The sequence below is a fragment of the Abrus precatorius genome, unplaced genomic scaffold, assembly GCF_003935025.1.
Source record: "Abrus precatorius isolate BTA unplaced genomic scaffold, Abrus_2018 Scaffold5, whole genome shotgun sequence".
In the NCBI taxonomy this organism is placed as follows: Eukaryota; Viridiplantae; Streptophyta; class Magnoliopsida; order Fabales; family Fabaceae; genus Abrus; species Abrus precatorius.
Window position 1 is genome coordinate 3,256,734 of NW_020874395.1, and position 18,667 is coordinate 3,275,400.

Below are 18,667 nucleotides of genomic sequence, written 5' to 3' on the forward strand. Positions count from 1 at the left end.
GGTTGCATTCTTGTGGATGTAGTGATTGAAAAATCATACCAAACCAGCTGATTTTGATAAATTAACGTGGTCACTGGTCAAAACATCTCATAAAACCAGCTGAACAAAATTTTGTTAATTTTTTTTTTTTATGTACAAATGCTCACATATAAGGTCCAGATATGACTTGCTATTAGTTTTGGGAGATGAAGCCTATGAAATAGATAGAGGCACATCAACAAGAACCTCTACAATTACAACAGCAAAAATCACATTACAAAGAAGGGTGAACATATTGCAGGCCTTTACACGCTTTTAAATAATATTTCTACATAGGGTAAAGTTTATTCTAGAATCATAATACCCTGATTTTTTAGTTGGCCTATAACCCTACCAATACTCTTCCTTTCATCTCAAAGTATGAACATACATGTATCGTGGGCTTTGAAAGAAAATTCATGTTATGTCTTATTCTTCTTGATCAAGGCATTGGCATCACTGTATATAGCCACTGCATTTGACAAGACTGCCAGGACTAACATAAAGACAGATAGAATCTTGTCGGTTTTAGTTGCTATGTTGTGTCTATCCCTGCAGTTAAAAAGAAAATGCTTAATCATAATTGTTGAGTTAATTAATCAGCAGCAAAAGCATAATGAGTCAGAAATTCTTCTTGCATGAGCAAGTTTCTGTTAGGCAGCAAATAGAAAAATAACGGTAACATTCAGATAACATTAGCAAGGGTTTTGTTGTCTTTTATAATTTTTATTTGGAAAATGCTATCCAGTGCCTTAAGGAATCAAAAGTAAGAATATTTTGTTGAAAATGTAAAAATATACTTATTCCATGTTTTTTTTGTTGTATTTCAATATAATTTTTAATAAAAAAATTACTATTTATTGATTTCTTAACCAATGCTTTTAGAATGCTGGGTAGCAAGACCATTTTTACTTTAATATATTAAGCCTTTTATTATGATCATTGGTGTTGTTGTTATTCATGCCTAAAGGACACTGTTCACTCTAGAATAGCTCACCACATAAGGGAATGATACCTATCTCAAAATTCAAAATCCTTAAATCATTATTTCCCCTTTCTTTAGTGAATTTTTAACAATTGGGTCTTGGCATGGACTAGTTAAAAAATTAATAAATAATTTTTTATTAAAAATCATGTTAGAAATGCATTGCAAATCTCAGTAAAAGTATATTTAGAACAATTTTTAAGAAAAAAATTATTTTTATTCCTTAAATAGTGCTCTTAGAACACTTGGTTATAATTTGTCATAAATATTCCATTTAATTTCTATCTATGGACTCTATGGTGGTAAGCTTGTAGAAGACCATGACAAAATGTAATTACAAGCTTTTTGTTCATTTTTCTATGTCAGGGTTTCTGACAATTCAGAAATCCGATTAACATTTACCATATAAAGTAGGTTAATTATCCCTGGCAATAGTCTGACTATTTCCTCTCACTGTAACTTATAGAGCAAAATCCTACAATCAAATATATGTTTCTACTTACTTTTACTATTTCCCTCCACTATGGGACACTTATCTAAAGACAAGAAGAAAACCATAGTGGAAACACAAATTCATTGCTGAAATAAAAATAATTTGTTGACTAATCTCACCTAAGAGTGATGGCAGCCGGAAATATGAATCCTACACAAGCAGCAGCTGTTGCTCCAGTGAACTGGAAAATATCCCAAATGCTGGGTATGAAATTAGCTCCAAGGAAGATAACACCAATAAGGGAAATAGTAATAGATGAAAATCTGAATTTATCTAGAACCAAAGGCCTAGATGATGAAAATATGAGACCATCAAGGTTGATCCTCACTGCATAGAAGACTACAGGAAATACAAGCACAATATGTGCAGCATAGCTAAATCGAACGGCATCATTGAGCACAGAACCAAAAGGAATTCCAAGATCAGCATCAAAATTGGCAAGAACATCATCAAGAGTTCCTTCACCAAATAGAAGGTACCCAAAGAAGCTTGTTAATAAGTACACTGAAGCACATAGAGCAAGGGAAGTTCTTACAACCCCATGCATCTGTGAAGAGTCCTCAAGTTCATTATCTATGCTGTGAACTGCAAATAAAGAGTGCATACTTTGCAACCATCAGACTATTTATCAATGATGCAAACAGGTAGATATAGATAGCTAACTGCAGCCATGTTTTGCTTCTTCATAACTGAATTTTTACACGAATGAACTATACCGTCTTTCCTCTAGTCCTTTTTATACGAACAACTACCAGTATTGTTTTAGTCCTAATTATAAAAAACATAGATCCATTTTCAAAATTAGTAATTGATAAGTATTTTTATTCCCTTATTTATTGTCATATTTATGTTAACGAGACACTCACTCATTATCTATATAAGTGAATATATTCAATTATTTATTTTATATATATATATATATATATATAGGTCACCAATTTGGCCATGTAATACTGATAATTTTTGGAATACAATATACATTTATAACATAAAACTACTTCTTATTGGTCTCGATGAATTAGTTATTTGTTTCTTATAAAAGGACTCAAGGGAGTATATGACAAGCATGAAGATGGAATTTTACCGTGCCCTGGTTGGACTCATGGTTTAAAGCTAGTAGCAAACCAAAATAAAATGAATATAAACTTTAGCCTATTATAACTTGACCTGTGTGGTACAAATCATCTTACCTTGATTGATATTTTATTTTCAAATTAGTTTGACATGGGCAGGGAAAGGCTTGAGTATGGAGCTGATAGATTGACCTCACAACATTTTTCATGCAAATCATTAACCAACTTATAGTTACATAAGTATCTATGCTTAAAAACATTTAAAAAGGGAAATTAATTCAGCACAAGGTCCAAGAAATCTTCATACCATTGTAGTGGCAGATATAGGCATTCACTAGCACAGGAACTACAGTGAACAGTTCAAAAACTGATGATAGATCAGTAATGATTGGGAAGAGTCTGGGCATCCCAATGCCTCCAATTATAATCTTGAAGATTGATATTCCCACAGCAATGACGAGAAAAACAACTGCTAGTCCAACTGATAATGCAGATGTGAATTTCAATGAATCTGCAACAACCATAGAGCAGGCCTGTAAAATCTTCATAGATTTGTTATAAAAAAAATGAGCATATATCTTGATAAGAAATATCCCATGATCCCATCACATAACTTCAACATACACAAAAAATATTGCTCAAATGATTTAATTGGTTGGTATGAAGATGGTAGATTTATTAAGTATCAAAGCAATGGAACGATCCTAACAATATAAATACATGCCTATTATTTTGCATCATTCAGACATCATATTCTGCTCTAAAATATATATTTTCAAACCATGACAAAACTGACTAATATAGAAATTAGAAGAATCAAAGTGTAGTTAATATAGATTCCTACTTTACGTTAAGCCATACACTAGATTGGATTAAAGGAAAGCAATGAAATGAAGGGAGGAATAGAATGAATTGACATTAGTTGTTATTTTATAGATTCTTTAAAATACCATGGAAAGGAAATTCCACCCAATATTTATATTTTCTTTTCCAATTTGGGGTACGAATGGGACGAATATTTTGTTTATAAATCTCCTCCTTGTTCCGGTCGCTTTCCGAACAATGGAATGAAAACTCATTCCCATTCCATGATAAATATCCAAACAATAACATGATAATCTTTATTCCATTCCACACCCAACGATATCCACACATAGCATATCTTATGTTAAATAACTTGGTCGTCAACAATTCCAACAAATACTTGAAAGTATTTGTTGAAAGAAAAGAACACTCACCGATTCTCTTAAAGCTGACCAAAGGTGCAAACACAGCAAGTGTAGTAAACAAAAGAACAAACGTACGCCCAGTCCACCAGTGAACTCCTAACCATCCTTCAAGGATACCAGAATGGTGAGTTCCACCAGAAGATGTACCAGAAATCACATCACCTGCAATATAAACAATACAAAATTGAATTAGACAACATTCATTGGTAGATAATGATAATTGCAAGTCCAACCAAATAAATTTTGATGTCCTAAGCTTAAGAATATAGTTCTTACCAATAATAATCATGTAAATAATCAAAACACCAATGTTATTGACTATAACACATATCTGCACCAAAGCTTTTCCATATTTCCCAAAAGCATCACCCATGAGACTTCCATAAGAACAAAGACTCCCTGCCCTTGAAATCTTAATCATAAACTCAATTGACTTCTCTGTCAACAAAGCTGTTAAGATTATTGAAAGAAGACCAGGTACCATCCCCAACTTTTGCACACATGCTGGCAACCCCATGATCCCAGCACCAATAATTGTAGTGGATAAGTTGAAAACAGCTCCAGAAAATGAAGCTCCATTGAAATCATTAAACCCTTCAGCATCAGTGTCCTGAGTCTTTGGTATCAAGGGAGCATTCTCATCAACAACTGTCTTGTTCTTTCTTAATTTTGTCTTCTCTGCCTTAGGTGCAAGACTTCCACTTCCCATCTTCAGCTTTTAATTTTTCTGCTTTTTCATGAAAATTTACAGTCACCTTAGCAACTTTGTCAAAAACAAAACACCCCCATTTTTTAAGCTGAAGAAAAGACTCAATATTTGGAGCAATTAGTTAAGGTGAATTAACAAGCTCAGTGACATAAAGCTTAACAATAATAATTCAAGACACCCCAGAACCACAAAATAATTAAAACATAATAAAGATTCAAAATTTGAAACCAGATCACCAAATGAGTCACAATTCAGGATACAAACACCTCTAGCAACATAAGCACCAAATCCAGATAGATTTTGAGTGTGTTCCCAAAAGCCTAACAAAATTAAGAACGGAGGAGAAATTAAAAGCCAGAGACTGTAAGGTGAAGATTATTACTGTTTGAAGTGTTGATTGATATTGTTGTAGTGTATTGAACAAGTGTTGAGGATACGATTGAAGTAAGCATCAACCGTGTAAGCAAATTATGATGATGTCGAAAATGGAATTGACATTGAACAACATCACAACTACTTTTTTTTTGGAAGAAAACTTCAAACAGCGTTTGATGAGGAACAATGATTATGTACTTCGAAATTTACAGGACAAATGTTTTCTAATTTTTCCGAGCTTATAAAGCTTGACTAACAAAATGTCGTTAAGAATACATAAAAAATAAATAAATTCTTAATATATTAAATATTATACACATTAAATGATTTTTTTTTATTTTCTTAACAAATATTTTTAGTTCTCACACTAACAAGACTTTCAAATTTTTATACTAATAGTGACTAAATTATAGCTTGATCTTGAGACTTTTAATATTTAAAAGTTTTATTTAATTCGTTCAAATAGGTTTTTTATTCTTATATTTTTATAATTTTTTATTTTAGTTTCATATTTTTCATAATTTGATATTTTAAATTTTTAATGACTATTAAATGATAACGAGATTAACTAAAAAAATTATTATGAATCGATTTTTATATTACATGTTAATCTTTTGTAGTCGTGATAGTGTGAAAGATTAAATATGTTAAATTTAAAAAATGAAAATTTAAAATGCTTATTACATTTTTATATTCTTATGTAATAATACAAAAATTTACTATTTTTAGATATTTAAAAAACCAATCTATAAGGTTGATGTTAATAAGATTGTTAAAAAAATTAATGTGAATAAACGTGGTTTTTATTTTAAACATTCATTAATTAATAATTAAAAAATTGAAAGAGTTGCTTTAGCTGTAATTTTATGATAGTCGTTCCAAAAAAAAAATAAGTACAAAGGAATAATGGGAGGCGAACAACCTATTACCTTCGCCACCGCGTTAGGAGTTACTTACATTTCCGTTGACATTTATTTTTCAAACTTCCATTTCCTCTTTTGTACATATAAATTAATTGTATATTAGTATTCAACGTTATATTTATAGAAAATAATATATCATTAAATTTATTATTCAATATTAAGAATATAATTAAAAATATTTAATAATTAATTATAATATATTTATTAAATAACTGATTTTTATATAATAAAATTTATTAGAAATGTGTTATCAATTTTTTTTTTACAAATTTAATAGCTGAAAATATGTACTAATTAACATATGTACAAAATTTTATTATATTTATTTAAAATAAAATTAATTTACAAACATATTTTAACATAATAAAACTCATATGCGTTAATAAAAATATATATATATATATATATATATATACATATAATGATAAATATGTGTGTGGGGTGTACATATAATAAATATAAACTGATAAATATATATAATTATTTATTTTTAAAAAAATTTGTCTAATTATTATTGTAAATAAAGTATTATGAGTTTTTTTAAAGTTAAATATTTTTATAATTTTTTAATTTTTAACTATTATTGCTTATAAAACATTGTAAGGTAACAAAAATGGGAACGCCCATCAATATAATTTTAAAATTACTTAAAATTTTACTATATGTTAACAATTTAATCCAAATACTATTTTCTTATTGTACATTTGTTTTATGCATTTAGTTATGTTAAATTGCATTGGTTTACCATAAATAATTAAATAAAAAGTATACATATTATACAACATAATTATATCATTTTTTATATATTAAATAAATTAAGTTACGACATTTTATATGTATAAATAAAACTACAAGATTAATAAAATTAATTTACAAATCATGTTGTATTGAAAAATATTACAAATATAAAACTTAAATATTATGATGTTAAGACTTTATTGTTTTAAAAAAAAAAAGCATTAAGCTAAAATTAAGCTAAACAGTGATTTTCTTTTTTTATTATTTATTTAAGATAACATAATACACCTTTTCACTTTATATATATTACCTCTTAAATAATTTTATAGAAATTATTTATGGTGTATTATTACTACCTTATAAGGTAAAATAGCTTAGAATATATTAATATTATAATAAAATGAGATATATTCTACCTTATTAAGCTCAATAAATTTTTATTAAATAAATGCTTAATTAAATTGTGTCCAAAAACATCTTCAAACTCCAATATAGACTTTACCAAAAGGCCCAAATTTTTTTATACTGCTGTGACTTTTTGAGAAATTTCAACTTTTTAATCATCCTGTCAATAATATACCATAATTATGATATTCACAAGTTTGGCTGTACATGGGACAGATTGAGACGAATTTATCTTTATTCTTACTTTACCCGAATTTCTCAAAGTCATTTTTCTAAACCCAACCAAGACTTGATAATACTGGGATCAGATCAGATCAGATCAACCCAACTTATAAACAAAATATATCAGTTTTGATATTATATATAACAAAATTATAAATTTAGTTAAGCATAAAACTAAAATTAAAGTATATTTTAAAACTAATATTAATATAAATATGATATGGATTAAATTTTGAAATAGTATTACTAAATACATGATTGCTTAAAAAGTATAAATTTTAATATATATAAACACTAAGCCTAGGTTGAGACAACCTAGACTCATCCTCAAAATATATCAAATCTAGTTTTAAAAATTTGAACTAATCAAAATTAGTACACATCTCATGTCTGCGCTCTTAACTAAACTAACATTCTATAAATTCTCACTAAATAAAACTTCCATAACATTTGTTTGTAATTTCATAATAATAATAATAATAATAATAAATTTTATAATTATTAAGATATCACATGCTAGAAATATGATCAAAATATTCTTTATAAGTATAACAATCCTTTCGCGTTGAACTAACTTTTGGTATTAAATTAGATTCAATCCATTTCCAACATAGAATTAGAGCTTAATCTTGATGTTGTGCCACTTGGAGATATTTTGTCTTAACAAATTCACGCTCCATTTGTGCAACTTAAGAGTGTTAATATGTAAACAGATAACTGTAATATCAGAAAGTGCCCAAAATGTCTATTTCTAGGGACATTTATGATGCAAGCTACAAACAACACGTTACCAAGGGGATTGAGCATATTGCAGGCCTTTACACACTTCTGAAGCATAACTGTACAGAGCGTAGCTTCTTTGTTTATTTTACAATCAACTCATCAGACCCTTCTAGAAAAAATTATTTTTCTTGTAGGCCAATAACCCTGCCACTCTTTCATCTGAAAGTACGAACTTACCTGAAATGAGAGCTTCTAAAGAAATTTTCAAGAAATCATTCGTGTTATGCTATATTCTTCTTGATAATGGCAGAGGCATTACTGTATATAGCCATAGCATTCGAAAAGACTGCAAGAACTAACATAAAGACAGATAGGATCTTGTCTTTCTTGGTTGCAATGTTGTACCGATCCCTGTAGAAGAAAAAACAAAAAGTTCAATGATGATGTTGAGTTAATTAATTAGAAGCAAAAGCATAAACAGCAAGCATTTTTCATGCATGACCAAGTGGCAGTTAGGCACAATCAATGTAAAACACAAAATAACTTCAGCAAGGATTTTGTTATATTTTTCTTTCTCTTCTTCTTTAGGTGCGCACTCTGTGTATTTCCTAGTTGACAACCCAAAGACTACTTCATTCAATGCATAGAGGTCACCAAAACAGGTTAGACTCCCCCAATAAAGCCTTTTTTGTTGTCTTTTAAAATTGTTATTTTAAGGAACCTTGAGTTCTTCATTATTTGTGTGGCTAGTGCATCTAATAGACATTGTGCTCATTCAAGAATTGCTTGTTACACAAGGAAATGAACTATATCTCAAAATCCTTAAATAATTAGTCTCCCTTTAGTATAGTTTCAAAATCTCACTTAATTTCTTTGTATAGACTATATTGACTATAGTTGTATGCTTGTAGTCGACTACACAACTACCAGTATTTTCTGCAGTTTTTTATATCAGGGATTCCAAAAAGTTCAGAATATTGTTAGTATTTATCACATAAAGTAGGTTACGATCAACTTCTCTTGCTAGTTATTTTCTCTCTGGTAAGTCAAAGAGAAAAATCCTACAAGCAGACACCAGAAAAACCATGTTGGAAACAACATTCATTACCAAACTAAGAGAATTCCACACCAAACTCACCTAAGAGTGATGGCAGCTGGAAATATGAATGCTAAAAATGCAGCAGCTGTTGCTCCAGTGAACTGGAAAATATCCCAAATGCTGGGTATGAAATTTGCTCCCAGGAAGATAACACCAATAAGGGCAATGGTAATTGATGCAAATCTGAAGTTATCTAGAACCAGTGGCCTTGATGAAGAAAATATGAGATCATCTATGTTGATTCTTAATGCATAGAAGACAACAGGAAATACAAGCAGAAGATGTCCAGCATAGCTAAAACGAACGGCATCATTAAGCACATAACCAAAAGGAATTCCAAGATCAGTGTCAAAATTGGCAAGCACATCATCAAGTGTTTCTTCACCAAATAGGAGGAAACCAAAGAAGCTTGTTATTAAGTACACTGAAGAGCATAGAGCAAGGGAAGTACGCACAATCCCATGTATTTGTGATGAGTCCTCAAGTTCATTTTCTATGGGGTGTACTGCAAATAAAGGGCGCACACAATGAAAACATCAGACCATATATCCATGAAACAAACACAGATGAAGATAGCTAACTACAATCATCTCATGCTCCCACATAACTGAAACTTTTGCAACAGTGTAACAGCACTTGAAAATTTCTATGAACTTCTTAAGCAACCAACCATAGGATGCAAAATGTATACTTCCTTTCATCATGATCTTAACTCAGAATAAAGTATATGGTTTGTTCGATTACGAACTTTTAGTGTTCCCAGTTTAGTATCACGTTGCACTCACAGAACGAGCCAAATTAACTTTAGCCAGTCATAAATTGACATGCAAATTACTAACCATCTAACCTTCATTGATATTTATTTTCAAATTAGTTGTACAAGAACAGGGATGAGTCTTATGGAAGGAAGTCAGACTGAACTGACAAGTTTTTTCATTCAAATTAATAACCAACTCACATAGTTACATACGTCTGTTCTGCATAAAAGCATTGAAACAAGGGTAACAAGTTCCAAAAAAAGGTCTGAAAAACACTCATACCATTGAAGTGGCATAGATACGCTGTCACAACCACAGGTGCTACAGTGAAGAGTTCAATAATGGACGTTACATCAGTAATGATTGGAAAGAGCCTAGGCATCTCAATGCCTCCAATTACAATCTTGAAGATTGAAATTCCCACAGCAATGACAAGGAAAACAACTGCTAGTCCAAATGATAATGCAGAAGTGTATCTCAAAGAATCTGCAAGAACCACAGGCACAAAAATCTTCATGGTTTTGTCATAAAAAAATGATCAGAATCCTAAGTATGTCATGATAATACCTCTCCCACAGTCCCATCACAAAAATATATTTCTTGAAGGATTCTGTTGGTATGAAAAAAGATGTGGAAAGTACCAAAGCAATAGATTGATCCGAAAACTATAATACATTTCTACTATGACATGTCATTCATGTGTCAAACTCATAATATATAGCATATATGGCAACAAAACAACATAAATCTTTCGAAAATTTCAAATTTTCATTTCCTTAATTTCTGTCATAAAATATATTTTCTCAAACCATCACAGAACTAGGAAATATATAAATTAAAGCAATTAATAAGGATTCCCAATTTATATCAAACCATATGCTAATTTAACTTGGTTGTCAACACTTCCAATGAATGCTCTGAGTAATTTAAGATGACAACAGCCACATTAGCAACACGGAGCATTGTCACAAGCAGAACAATGGGTGGTCAAAAGCCAAATGTCTGCTCATATATTGCTTTTATTTTTTTCTTCAAACAATGGAGGAAAAGAGCACTAACCAATTCGCTTGAAGCAGGCCAAAGGTGCAAACACAGCAAGTGTTGTAAAAAGGAGAACAAATGTACGTCCAGTCCACCAATGAACTCCAAACCATCCTTCAAGAACACCGGAATGGTGAGTTCCACTTGAAGATGTTCCAGAAATCACATCACCTTCAACATGAACAATACAAAACTGCCTTTAGTTCTTTTGATCTTGTCTGGACAGAATAATAACTAACAAGTTCAACTAAAACCTTAACCTATGAATTCTAATAACTACGAAAGTCCACCCAAATAACATTTTACGTACTAGCCTTAAGATATGGTCTTTACCAATAATAATCATGTAAATGATCAGCATTCCAATGTTGTTGACTATGACACATATCTGCAACACAGCTTTTCCAAATTTGCCAAAGGCATCGCCCACTAAATTTCCGTACGAAGAAATATTTCCTGCCTTGGAAATCCTAATCATGAACTCAATTGACTTTGCAGTCAACAAAGCTGTTAAGATTATTGCAATAAGACCAGGCACCATCCCCAGCTTTTTCACACATGCTGGCAACCCCATGATCCCAGCACCAATAATTGTTGTGGATAAGTTGAAAACAGCCCCAGAAAATGAAGCTCCATTGAAATCATTAAACCCTTCAGCATCAGTCTCCTGAGTCTTAGGTAACAAAGGTGCGTTCTCATCAATGACTATCTTGTTCTTTCTTGATTTTGTCTTCTTTGACTTTGGTTCAAGACGGTTTGTCATTTTCAGTTTTCAACTTTTCTTTTTTCTCCTTTCTTTTCTCTGCCAGAAACAAACATAACACACCCATTTTTCAAGTTGAAGAAAATATTCAAACTTTGAAGCAATTAGTTCAGCAAAGTTTACAATCTCAGTGATACAAACCTGAAAGATAATTCAAATATACCCAAGAAAGGTTCAGCAAAACCCAGATCACTAAATGGCTCAAAACTCAGAACCCAAATCTCTCTTATCAAAACAAGCACCGAACCCAACGATCAAGAGAGATTTTGGGTGTGTTGGAAAAAGCTATGAAAAATGGAACCAAAAAGCAAAATGAAGCAAGAAGAAATTAGAAGCTAGAGAAAATGAAATATAATGTGATTATTACATCTTATTTTATTTATAACCCAAAAAGAAGAAGAAAAGAAAGGAACAGGCGTACAATTGATTGAAATTTGATATTGTTGTAGCCAAATTGGTAAGTGTGAAGAATACAAAATAAAATTGACTGAATCGCCAATTGTATGACCAAGTCGTGAAGCTGTGGCGAATTGAATTGAATTGAATTGAATATGAAAGTAAACATAAGAAAACTGCTTATTAAGATCAATTCACGAATACGACAAGATTGAATCATTTTATATTATTTCACATGTCATATTTTTCATTTTGAATCAATTTTCCACGTGCGTAGCTTTCATGAAAATAATTGTGCTCAAGAAGGAAAATTCGCAAATACTATATAAATAAATCACTTTTTTATTATTTTATGTGTCTTTTATATTTTAACCCGTCATAATTTTTGCTTTTAATAGATTTTATTCATGAACAATATAAAATACATATAAAATAATAAAAAACAATACGTTCGAGTTGTATTGATGAATTATTTTCGTAACATTTAACATTTGTGTTCTATTATTTTACTCAGTATTTTTTGTACTATTAAGCGGTTTTCAAGTATAAAAGGTACTTATTAAAATAAAACAAAAATGAAATTTTGGTACAATTTTTTTTTATTTTTAGTATTAATTTTGTCATAATTTAATAAAATAATTTGAAAAATAATATTATAAATATTTATAAAATTACGTCTAAATTTTGTCCTAACATAAATTGTATTTACACTTTAAGCAAAACATACCTTTTTAAAACAACTTTCTCACAAATTAAAGTTAGCAAAACAATTTTGTTAGTGATGAATTTCAAGACGATAGATAATAAAATTATTTTTATTGTCGTTGAATGTGTTAATTAGAAGTATAGTAGAAAAATATTTTAAAGCATATTCATTTTAAGTATTTTAAATTACTTAAAAAATAAATGTTGAATGAGTTTCATAATTTTGTTACGACAAATACTTTTCATATTTTTTTTATTTTTTATTTTTAACATGCACTCATAAATACATTAAAAAAGGTTTTTTTTTAAATATAAATTTATAAAATTTGTGTATAATAAAGGTATATGTAAAACAAGAAACAGTACTTGTGTTTCAGATTGATTAATCTCAAAATTCATAATATTATATGCTCAAAATTTGAAATAATAAACGTATAAAAAAACATGTGAAATAACAATTCTATAGTGTATCATCATAATGAAAATTTAAAACTAATATCAAAGTGTGTTTGCATGCTTTAAAATATATAAATTTTACATAAACATTTAAGAATAATTACTGTTCTGCTACTTAGTTATGTAAATCAGTCAACATAAATTTGTTCATAATTAATATGTAACCAAAGTAAAACCGTCTCATAAATATAATAGACACTTATTATTTAGTTTATAACTTTTATTATTCAATGCATAACTTTGACCATTTATTTTATAATTGTCCTTAATTAATTTTAGGAATTTTTGACCAAATGGAGGCATTTTTTTAAATCAAATTACCAAATTAAGGTGATTAGAATTTATTATTAATTTGGATGTTTATTTTTTGTATAATTAATTTGAGTGGATTTTGTCTCCAGCAGGTAGGGTGTCACATAAAAAAATATATGAAAATGGTCACAGGAATTGCTATCAATAAATAATAATATATATATATATATATATATATATATATATTTAACGATATTGTCGTAAAATAACACCAGAGTGGCGTTTGTGCCCATTACTACTCCTTCTAAATCGATCCATTACACAAAAAAATGCAAATATCAAAAGAAAAGCTAACCAAAAAAGTATATTTCATAATAATAATAATTTAATTACGTTATTTAGTCTCAATATTTAATTTTTTTTAATTTACTCTTTTACGTAAAAAAATTACAATTTAATCTCTACTTGAATAAATATTTATAAATTAGTTCGTATTATTAAAAATATGTCAACGATTTTAGATGAAAAGGATCCAAACATAAAAAAAAGAATCTGTATAAAGATTAAAATATAAATATTAACTGTATAAATTAATTTATGAATAAGTGTTAACTATAAAAATTAAATATATATTTTAAAAAAATAAATATAAATTATGGACTTATTTAAAAATAAATAAATGAAGTAACAAATGAAAATTTCACAAAAATTTAAGAGATAATAAATTTATATTTTCAAGCAAATTTGTAAATAACCAAATTTATATGAATTATTCATAAATAAAAATAAATATTTAAAATTTAAACATAAAAATTAAAGATAATGATTTAACTTTCTTGTGATTTGTGAATGGAGAAGACAATAGATAAAAATTCATTTAAAAAAATTAAAATTTAATTTTTTTAAATTCTTACCAATAAAGAAATGGATAGATATTTTTTATGTTTATACAAGTAGATAGTAAATAAAAATTGATTTGAATAAATTTAAAACGATAAAAAATAATTAGTAGATATGGAGAGTTGATAGGATGGTAAAAAATATATCAATAATTATAAAAAATAAAGTATAGACAGACGATGGAAGTCTTTTATTTTTAAGAAAGTAAAAATATAAAAAAAAATGATTAAAGAGAATGTATAAATATGAGAGAGATATCTAAAGAGAAAGATGAATGATATATATATATGGGTTAGGATTCATTGACACAAAGTATAAGTCTCTTAAACGTACAAATCAATAATTTAACGATTGAAAAATTATCTGTTGTTTGATCAAAGTAATAAAATATAAGTACGCAAAAAGAGATAATTTTTTAATCGTTAGATTATTGATTTGTACGGTTGAGATTTAGTATAAATTTTTTAAACTTACACCTGGTGTCAATAAATCCTATTCTTATGTATGTATACAATGGAGAGGAGAGAGTAAGAAAAGAACAAAAGTTTCAAAAACATTAACAAATAAAACCTCTTTATTCTCAAAGTCTAAAAACTCTAAATTATTATATTATTAAAGAGTTGAAGGGGAGTGAATTAATTAAAAACCTTGTATCATCACAAAGAAGTTAAAAAAACAAACAAAAATAAAAACAAATTTATCTTATTTATTGGATTAAATAAAATATTCACATTATGCTTATTTTTATAATCAATTTTTTCTAGAATTTTTTTTTTTTTGTTTCTTTCTTTATATTCTTTGTGTTCAAAAACCAATAATACATATAAAAAAATAAAAGTTCAAATATTGTGATAAATTATAAATAATTAAGGAATAATATTTTTTTTAGTGATTTTTTATTTATTTTATTTCTATTTTGTTTCTTTTTAAACCAATGAATAATAATAATAATAATAAATTGTGTGGTAAGTTATCAAAATTTACTAGGAGTAGGCATCAAACAATTTCAGACGGGTATTCATCGGTGACAAACTCCATTAGTGATGCCTATTTTGCTCCCGTGTATGACACCAACTCACCTCTTAGAAGAAGTTGAAGTCATGAGTCAATGGTTATAATTTTCTAAAGGAACTATTGTAACATTTTAATTTAATTTTCGAATTAAATAAATTATTTTCACAATAAATAGGAATAATAAAATTTTTCTTCAAATAGTTCCCAACACATAGTTTCATTAAAGTATTTCAAAATAAGGATGAATTACAAATTTAAATCAAATCATTGCTACAGGACTTAATTAATATATCATAATTTCAAAGAATAATTTCTTAAATTTCAAAGAATAATTTCTTAAGTCCTATAATAGTTTCATACATCTCTTCACTGAATCTGGTGCTGATCGTCTTGATTACCTGAAAAATAAATATAATAGTGAGTACTCTACACTATCACATACATAAGCATAGAGACTCATCTTGCACATTCTGCATGTTTCTAACATAGTTCATGATATAATTTAATTCATTTATTGAACAACCATAAGTCAATTTATTATATTAACACGCACATCAAATTACACACGAATGCACTTACTACACCTTCAATCAATCCACAAACACATATACGCTTGCTACACATTAGCCACGCTCATTGTGGCACCGTGATCACAGTTTTGTGACGCCGTCAACCTTAGAGATTTACTTAGTTCCATACCATGAATAGTCGCCAGATAGCTCCCGCTCCACAGATCAATGTGTGCAGTCCTGGCCCCCAAGCAAAGATGCACCCACGCTCACTGTTAGTGTCACCATCACTCTCTCTTCCCCAAAATATTTCTACCGCCCCATCTTCCGCACCCCAGTGTATTGCTAAATCATTCATAATTTTTTCTAATATTTCACAATCACAATTACATTCACACATATTCTCACCCATTTCATATTATTCATCATCAACCAATGGCATGTCAACACATATTTCAACCACATTGTAGCCAACCATACGATTTCCATCACCATGTCATCACATATCATGCTCAATATCAATCACATTATAATTAATCATACAATTTTCATCCTAATTCTATGTCAATCAAGTTCATTCCATCATACACATCACTCAATAACTACCATATTATGCTTCTTACGAAATTTTCATTAAAATACACATTTTCCTATGTTCTATCTCAACCACATTGCAACTCATAGCAAAATAAATGGATTTCAAGCAAAATAAGATAGGGTAAAGTCTCCCTTACCTCGAATCGAAGACTCAATATGAACTCAACGATGGAAGTACTTCCCACCGATTTTCGTCCTAAGTATAGGGAAAAACTCCATGAGAAATCAAGGAGATCAGAGAAAGAATGAAAAACATAAACCCTAACTCTTTAAACTCACTTCCAAACATTTTAAACGTGATTGTAACCTTCAATTCTGTACCCAAACGGCTTTTGAGGTAATTTAATCAGTGAAATAGGGTTGAGAATCAAGAGAATCGAAAGAGGGATGAAGAGAAAGGCTAGAAAATGTGTTTTTCCAAATCCTAAACCTCTCAACTACCCTAGAAGTCGCGATATTCTAGCTACAGTAAGGCATCTCTCGCTATAGCGAAAATATCAGACCAAACTACACTCTAATTTTTGCATAATCTCGCTACAATGAGATAACATCCCAGAAGTGCATCTCCTTTGTTGCCCTCTCGCTATAGCGAGGAGACTCTCACCGCAACGAGAACGCAACATATGCACACCCCTTGCCTAAGACCTTCTTGCTACATCGAGAATGCCCTTGCAGTACCCACTTAGCCTACATTCCAATCCAATCACAAGTCCACTTTCACCTTTCAACCATAATACACAAACATATACGCTTCCACATGTATTTACACACATATACACATTACCACACAAGTTAAAAGCTTATTCAAATAGTAATTCATATATTTATATTAATAATTAAAATACTATTACAAAACTCGAAGCGTTACAACTATGATGTATTCAAAGAGGAAACGTAAGAAGATAAGACCATAAAGATTGGAGTTTTAAGGAAGTTGAGTTTCATTAATATTAATTATCTCAGACTAAATTACAAAATTGCCCTTTTTATATATGGTAATTAGGGTGGCTTTAAATTTATATATATATCCACATGTGAATATTTCTTTGTCAATTAAATTCGGGTACTGACAATTTTATATTTTTGCAACCGAAGCCAACCAAATTTCACCAAATAACCCTATAAAATTTACTCATCTAAAACCATTAGGTATAAAACTTTGATTTTACTATATTTTTTATGGTTCAATCTTATCAGTTACATGTAATATATTATTTTTGCTCACTCCTAACATTTAAGGATAATATTCATCTTAATAAGTTAGTAAAATAGAAATAAAATAAAATAAAATTTTGTGAAAAGTTATAAAGTTGTGTGTGTTTATACTATTATTATTGTATGTTATTGTTGGTATAGTTGTATAAGTTTGCTTGTAAATAATATTTTTTATTAATAAATTTTGTGTCTACTGTGCATGAATGATAAGTGCCTAGTTTGAGTAAATGTTTATACAAATTTAAGCACTTAATTGCTTTAAAATTATTAATTTAAATGTCAATTCCCTTTTTATTTGTAGAAATTTAAGTTAGTTAGCTTAGTTGAATTAGAAATTGAGATAAACATTCATTTTAATCTCCTTTTTGTTGATTTATTGATTTTTAGGAGCTTATTTAGGAGGAAGGCAAATGACATTCATATCCTTTCCCCCTCAAGTGAGAAAGCACACACCAGAGTAGAGTTTCTACCTTGTTTTCGCTTATAACACCCTTATTTTGTTATTTGTTATTATTACAATTTATGTTAGTTGTTTATGTGTGTTATTTGAAATAAAGAGAGTTTAATTTATGTAAATTGTAGGATATCCTGCTGTAACAAGAGCTGCTCGTTGTAGCAAAAAATCCTCACTTGAGCAAAAATTCATTTATTCCAAATTTAAATAAGGAGAATCATAAGAAAAGGACATCGAGAAGAGCAGAACAAGCATAAAAGAGAGATTTAGGGCAAGAAAGATTGTGGAAACCATTGACCTCATCTCTTTTCTCTTTTCATTGCATTGTAGTGGCTATCATGAATAGCTAGAACCCTTGTGGGATTGGATAAAATCTTCTACTCTGAAGTATTTTGATGATTTATTTATAATATCTCTTTTTTTATATATATAAATATTGGTGGTTTCATTAGTTCTTAATACTTGATTATATTCTAGGAAACAGTCTTTTGATTTAGGGTTTAAGATTAGTTGGAAAACAAATTTTAAAATCAAATTTAATGAAACTCACTTAATGTGTTGTGATTCTAGAAATAAGTTTCAATATATTGATTGCTTATTAACTCTTGTTTTTAA

General features: G+C 28.9%; 2 protein-coding genes across 3 annotated transcripts; both read right to left on the reverse strand.

The window, feature by feature from the left end:
• Positions 1–135: 135 nt before the first annotated feature.
• On the reverse strand, positions 136–5,097 carry LOC113867326 (amino acid transporter AVT6B-like). 2 transcript variants are annotated; one of them, XM_027502582.1, is made up of 6 exons: positions 4,890–5,097; positions 4,075–4,525; positions 3,808–3,960; positions 2,877–3,080; positions 1,616–2,081; positions 156–570 (listed from the first exon to the last, which is right to left on the reverse strand). In XM_027502582.1, exons 2-6 carry the CDS (start codon positions 4,505–4,507, stop codon positions 441–443), a joined length of 1,386 nt encoding a protein of 461 aa, XP_027358383.1. In that variant the 5' UTR covers positions 4,508–4,525; positions 4,890–5,097; the 3' UTR covers positions 156–440. The 2 variants fall into 2 exon arrangements, with proteins under 2 accessions (XP_027358382.1, XP_027358383.1); XM_027502581.1 differs by having other exon boundaries at positions 136–570; positions 4,075–4,892.
• A 2,805-nt stretch (positions 5,098–7,902) lies between these two features.
• LOC113867547 (amino acid transporter AVT6A-like) lies at positions 7,903–11,738 on the reverse strand. Its single transcript, XM_027502938.1, has 6 exons — positions 11,696–11,738; positions 11,125–11,591; positions 10,810–10,962; positions 10,033–10,236; positions 9,032–9,497; positions 7,903–8,304 (listed from the first exon to the last, which is right to left on the reverse strand). Exons 2-6 carry the CDS (start codon positions 11,552–11,554, stop codon positions 8,175–8,177), a joined length of 1,383 nt encoding a protein of 460 aa, XP_027358739.1. The 5' UTR covers positions 11,555–11,591; positions 11,696–11,738; the 3' UTR covers positions 7,903–8,174.
• Between the last annotated feature and the right edge of the window lie 6,929 nt (positions 11,739–18,667).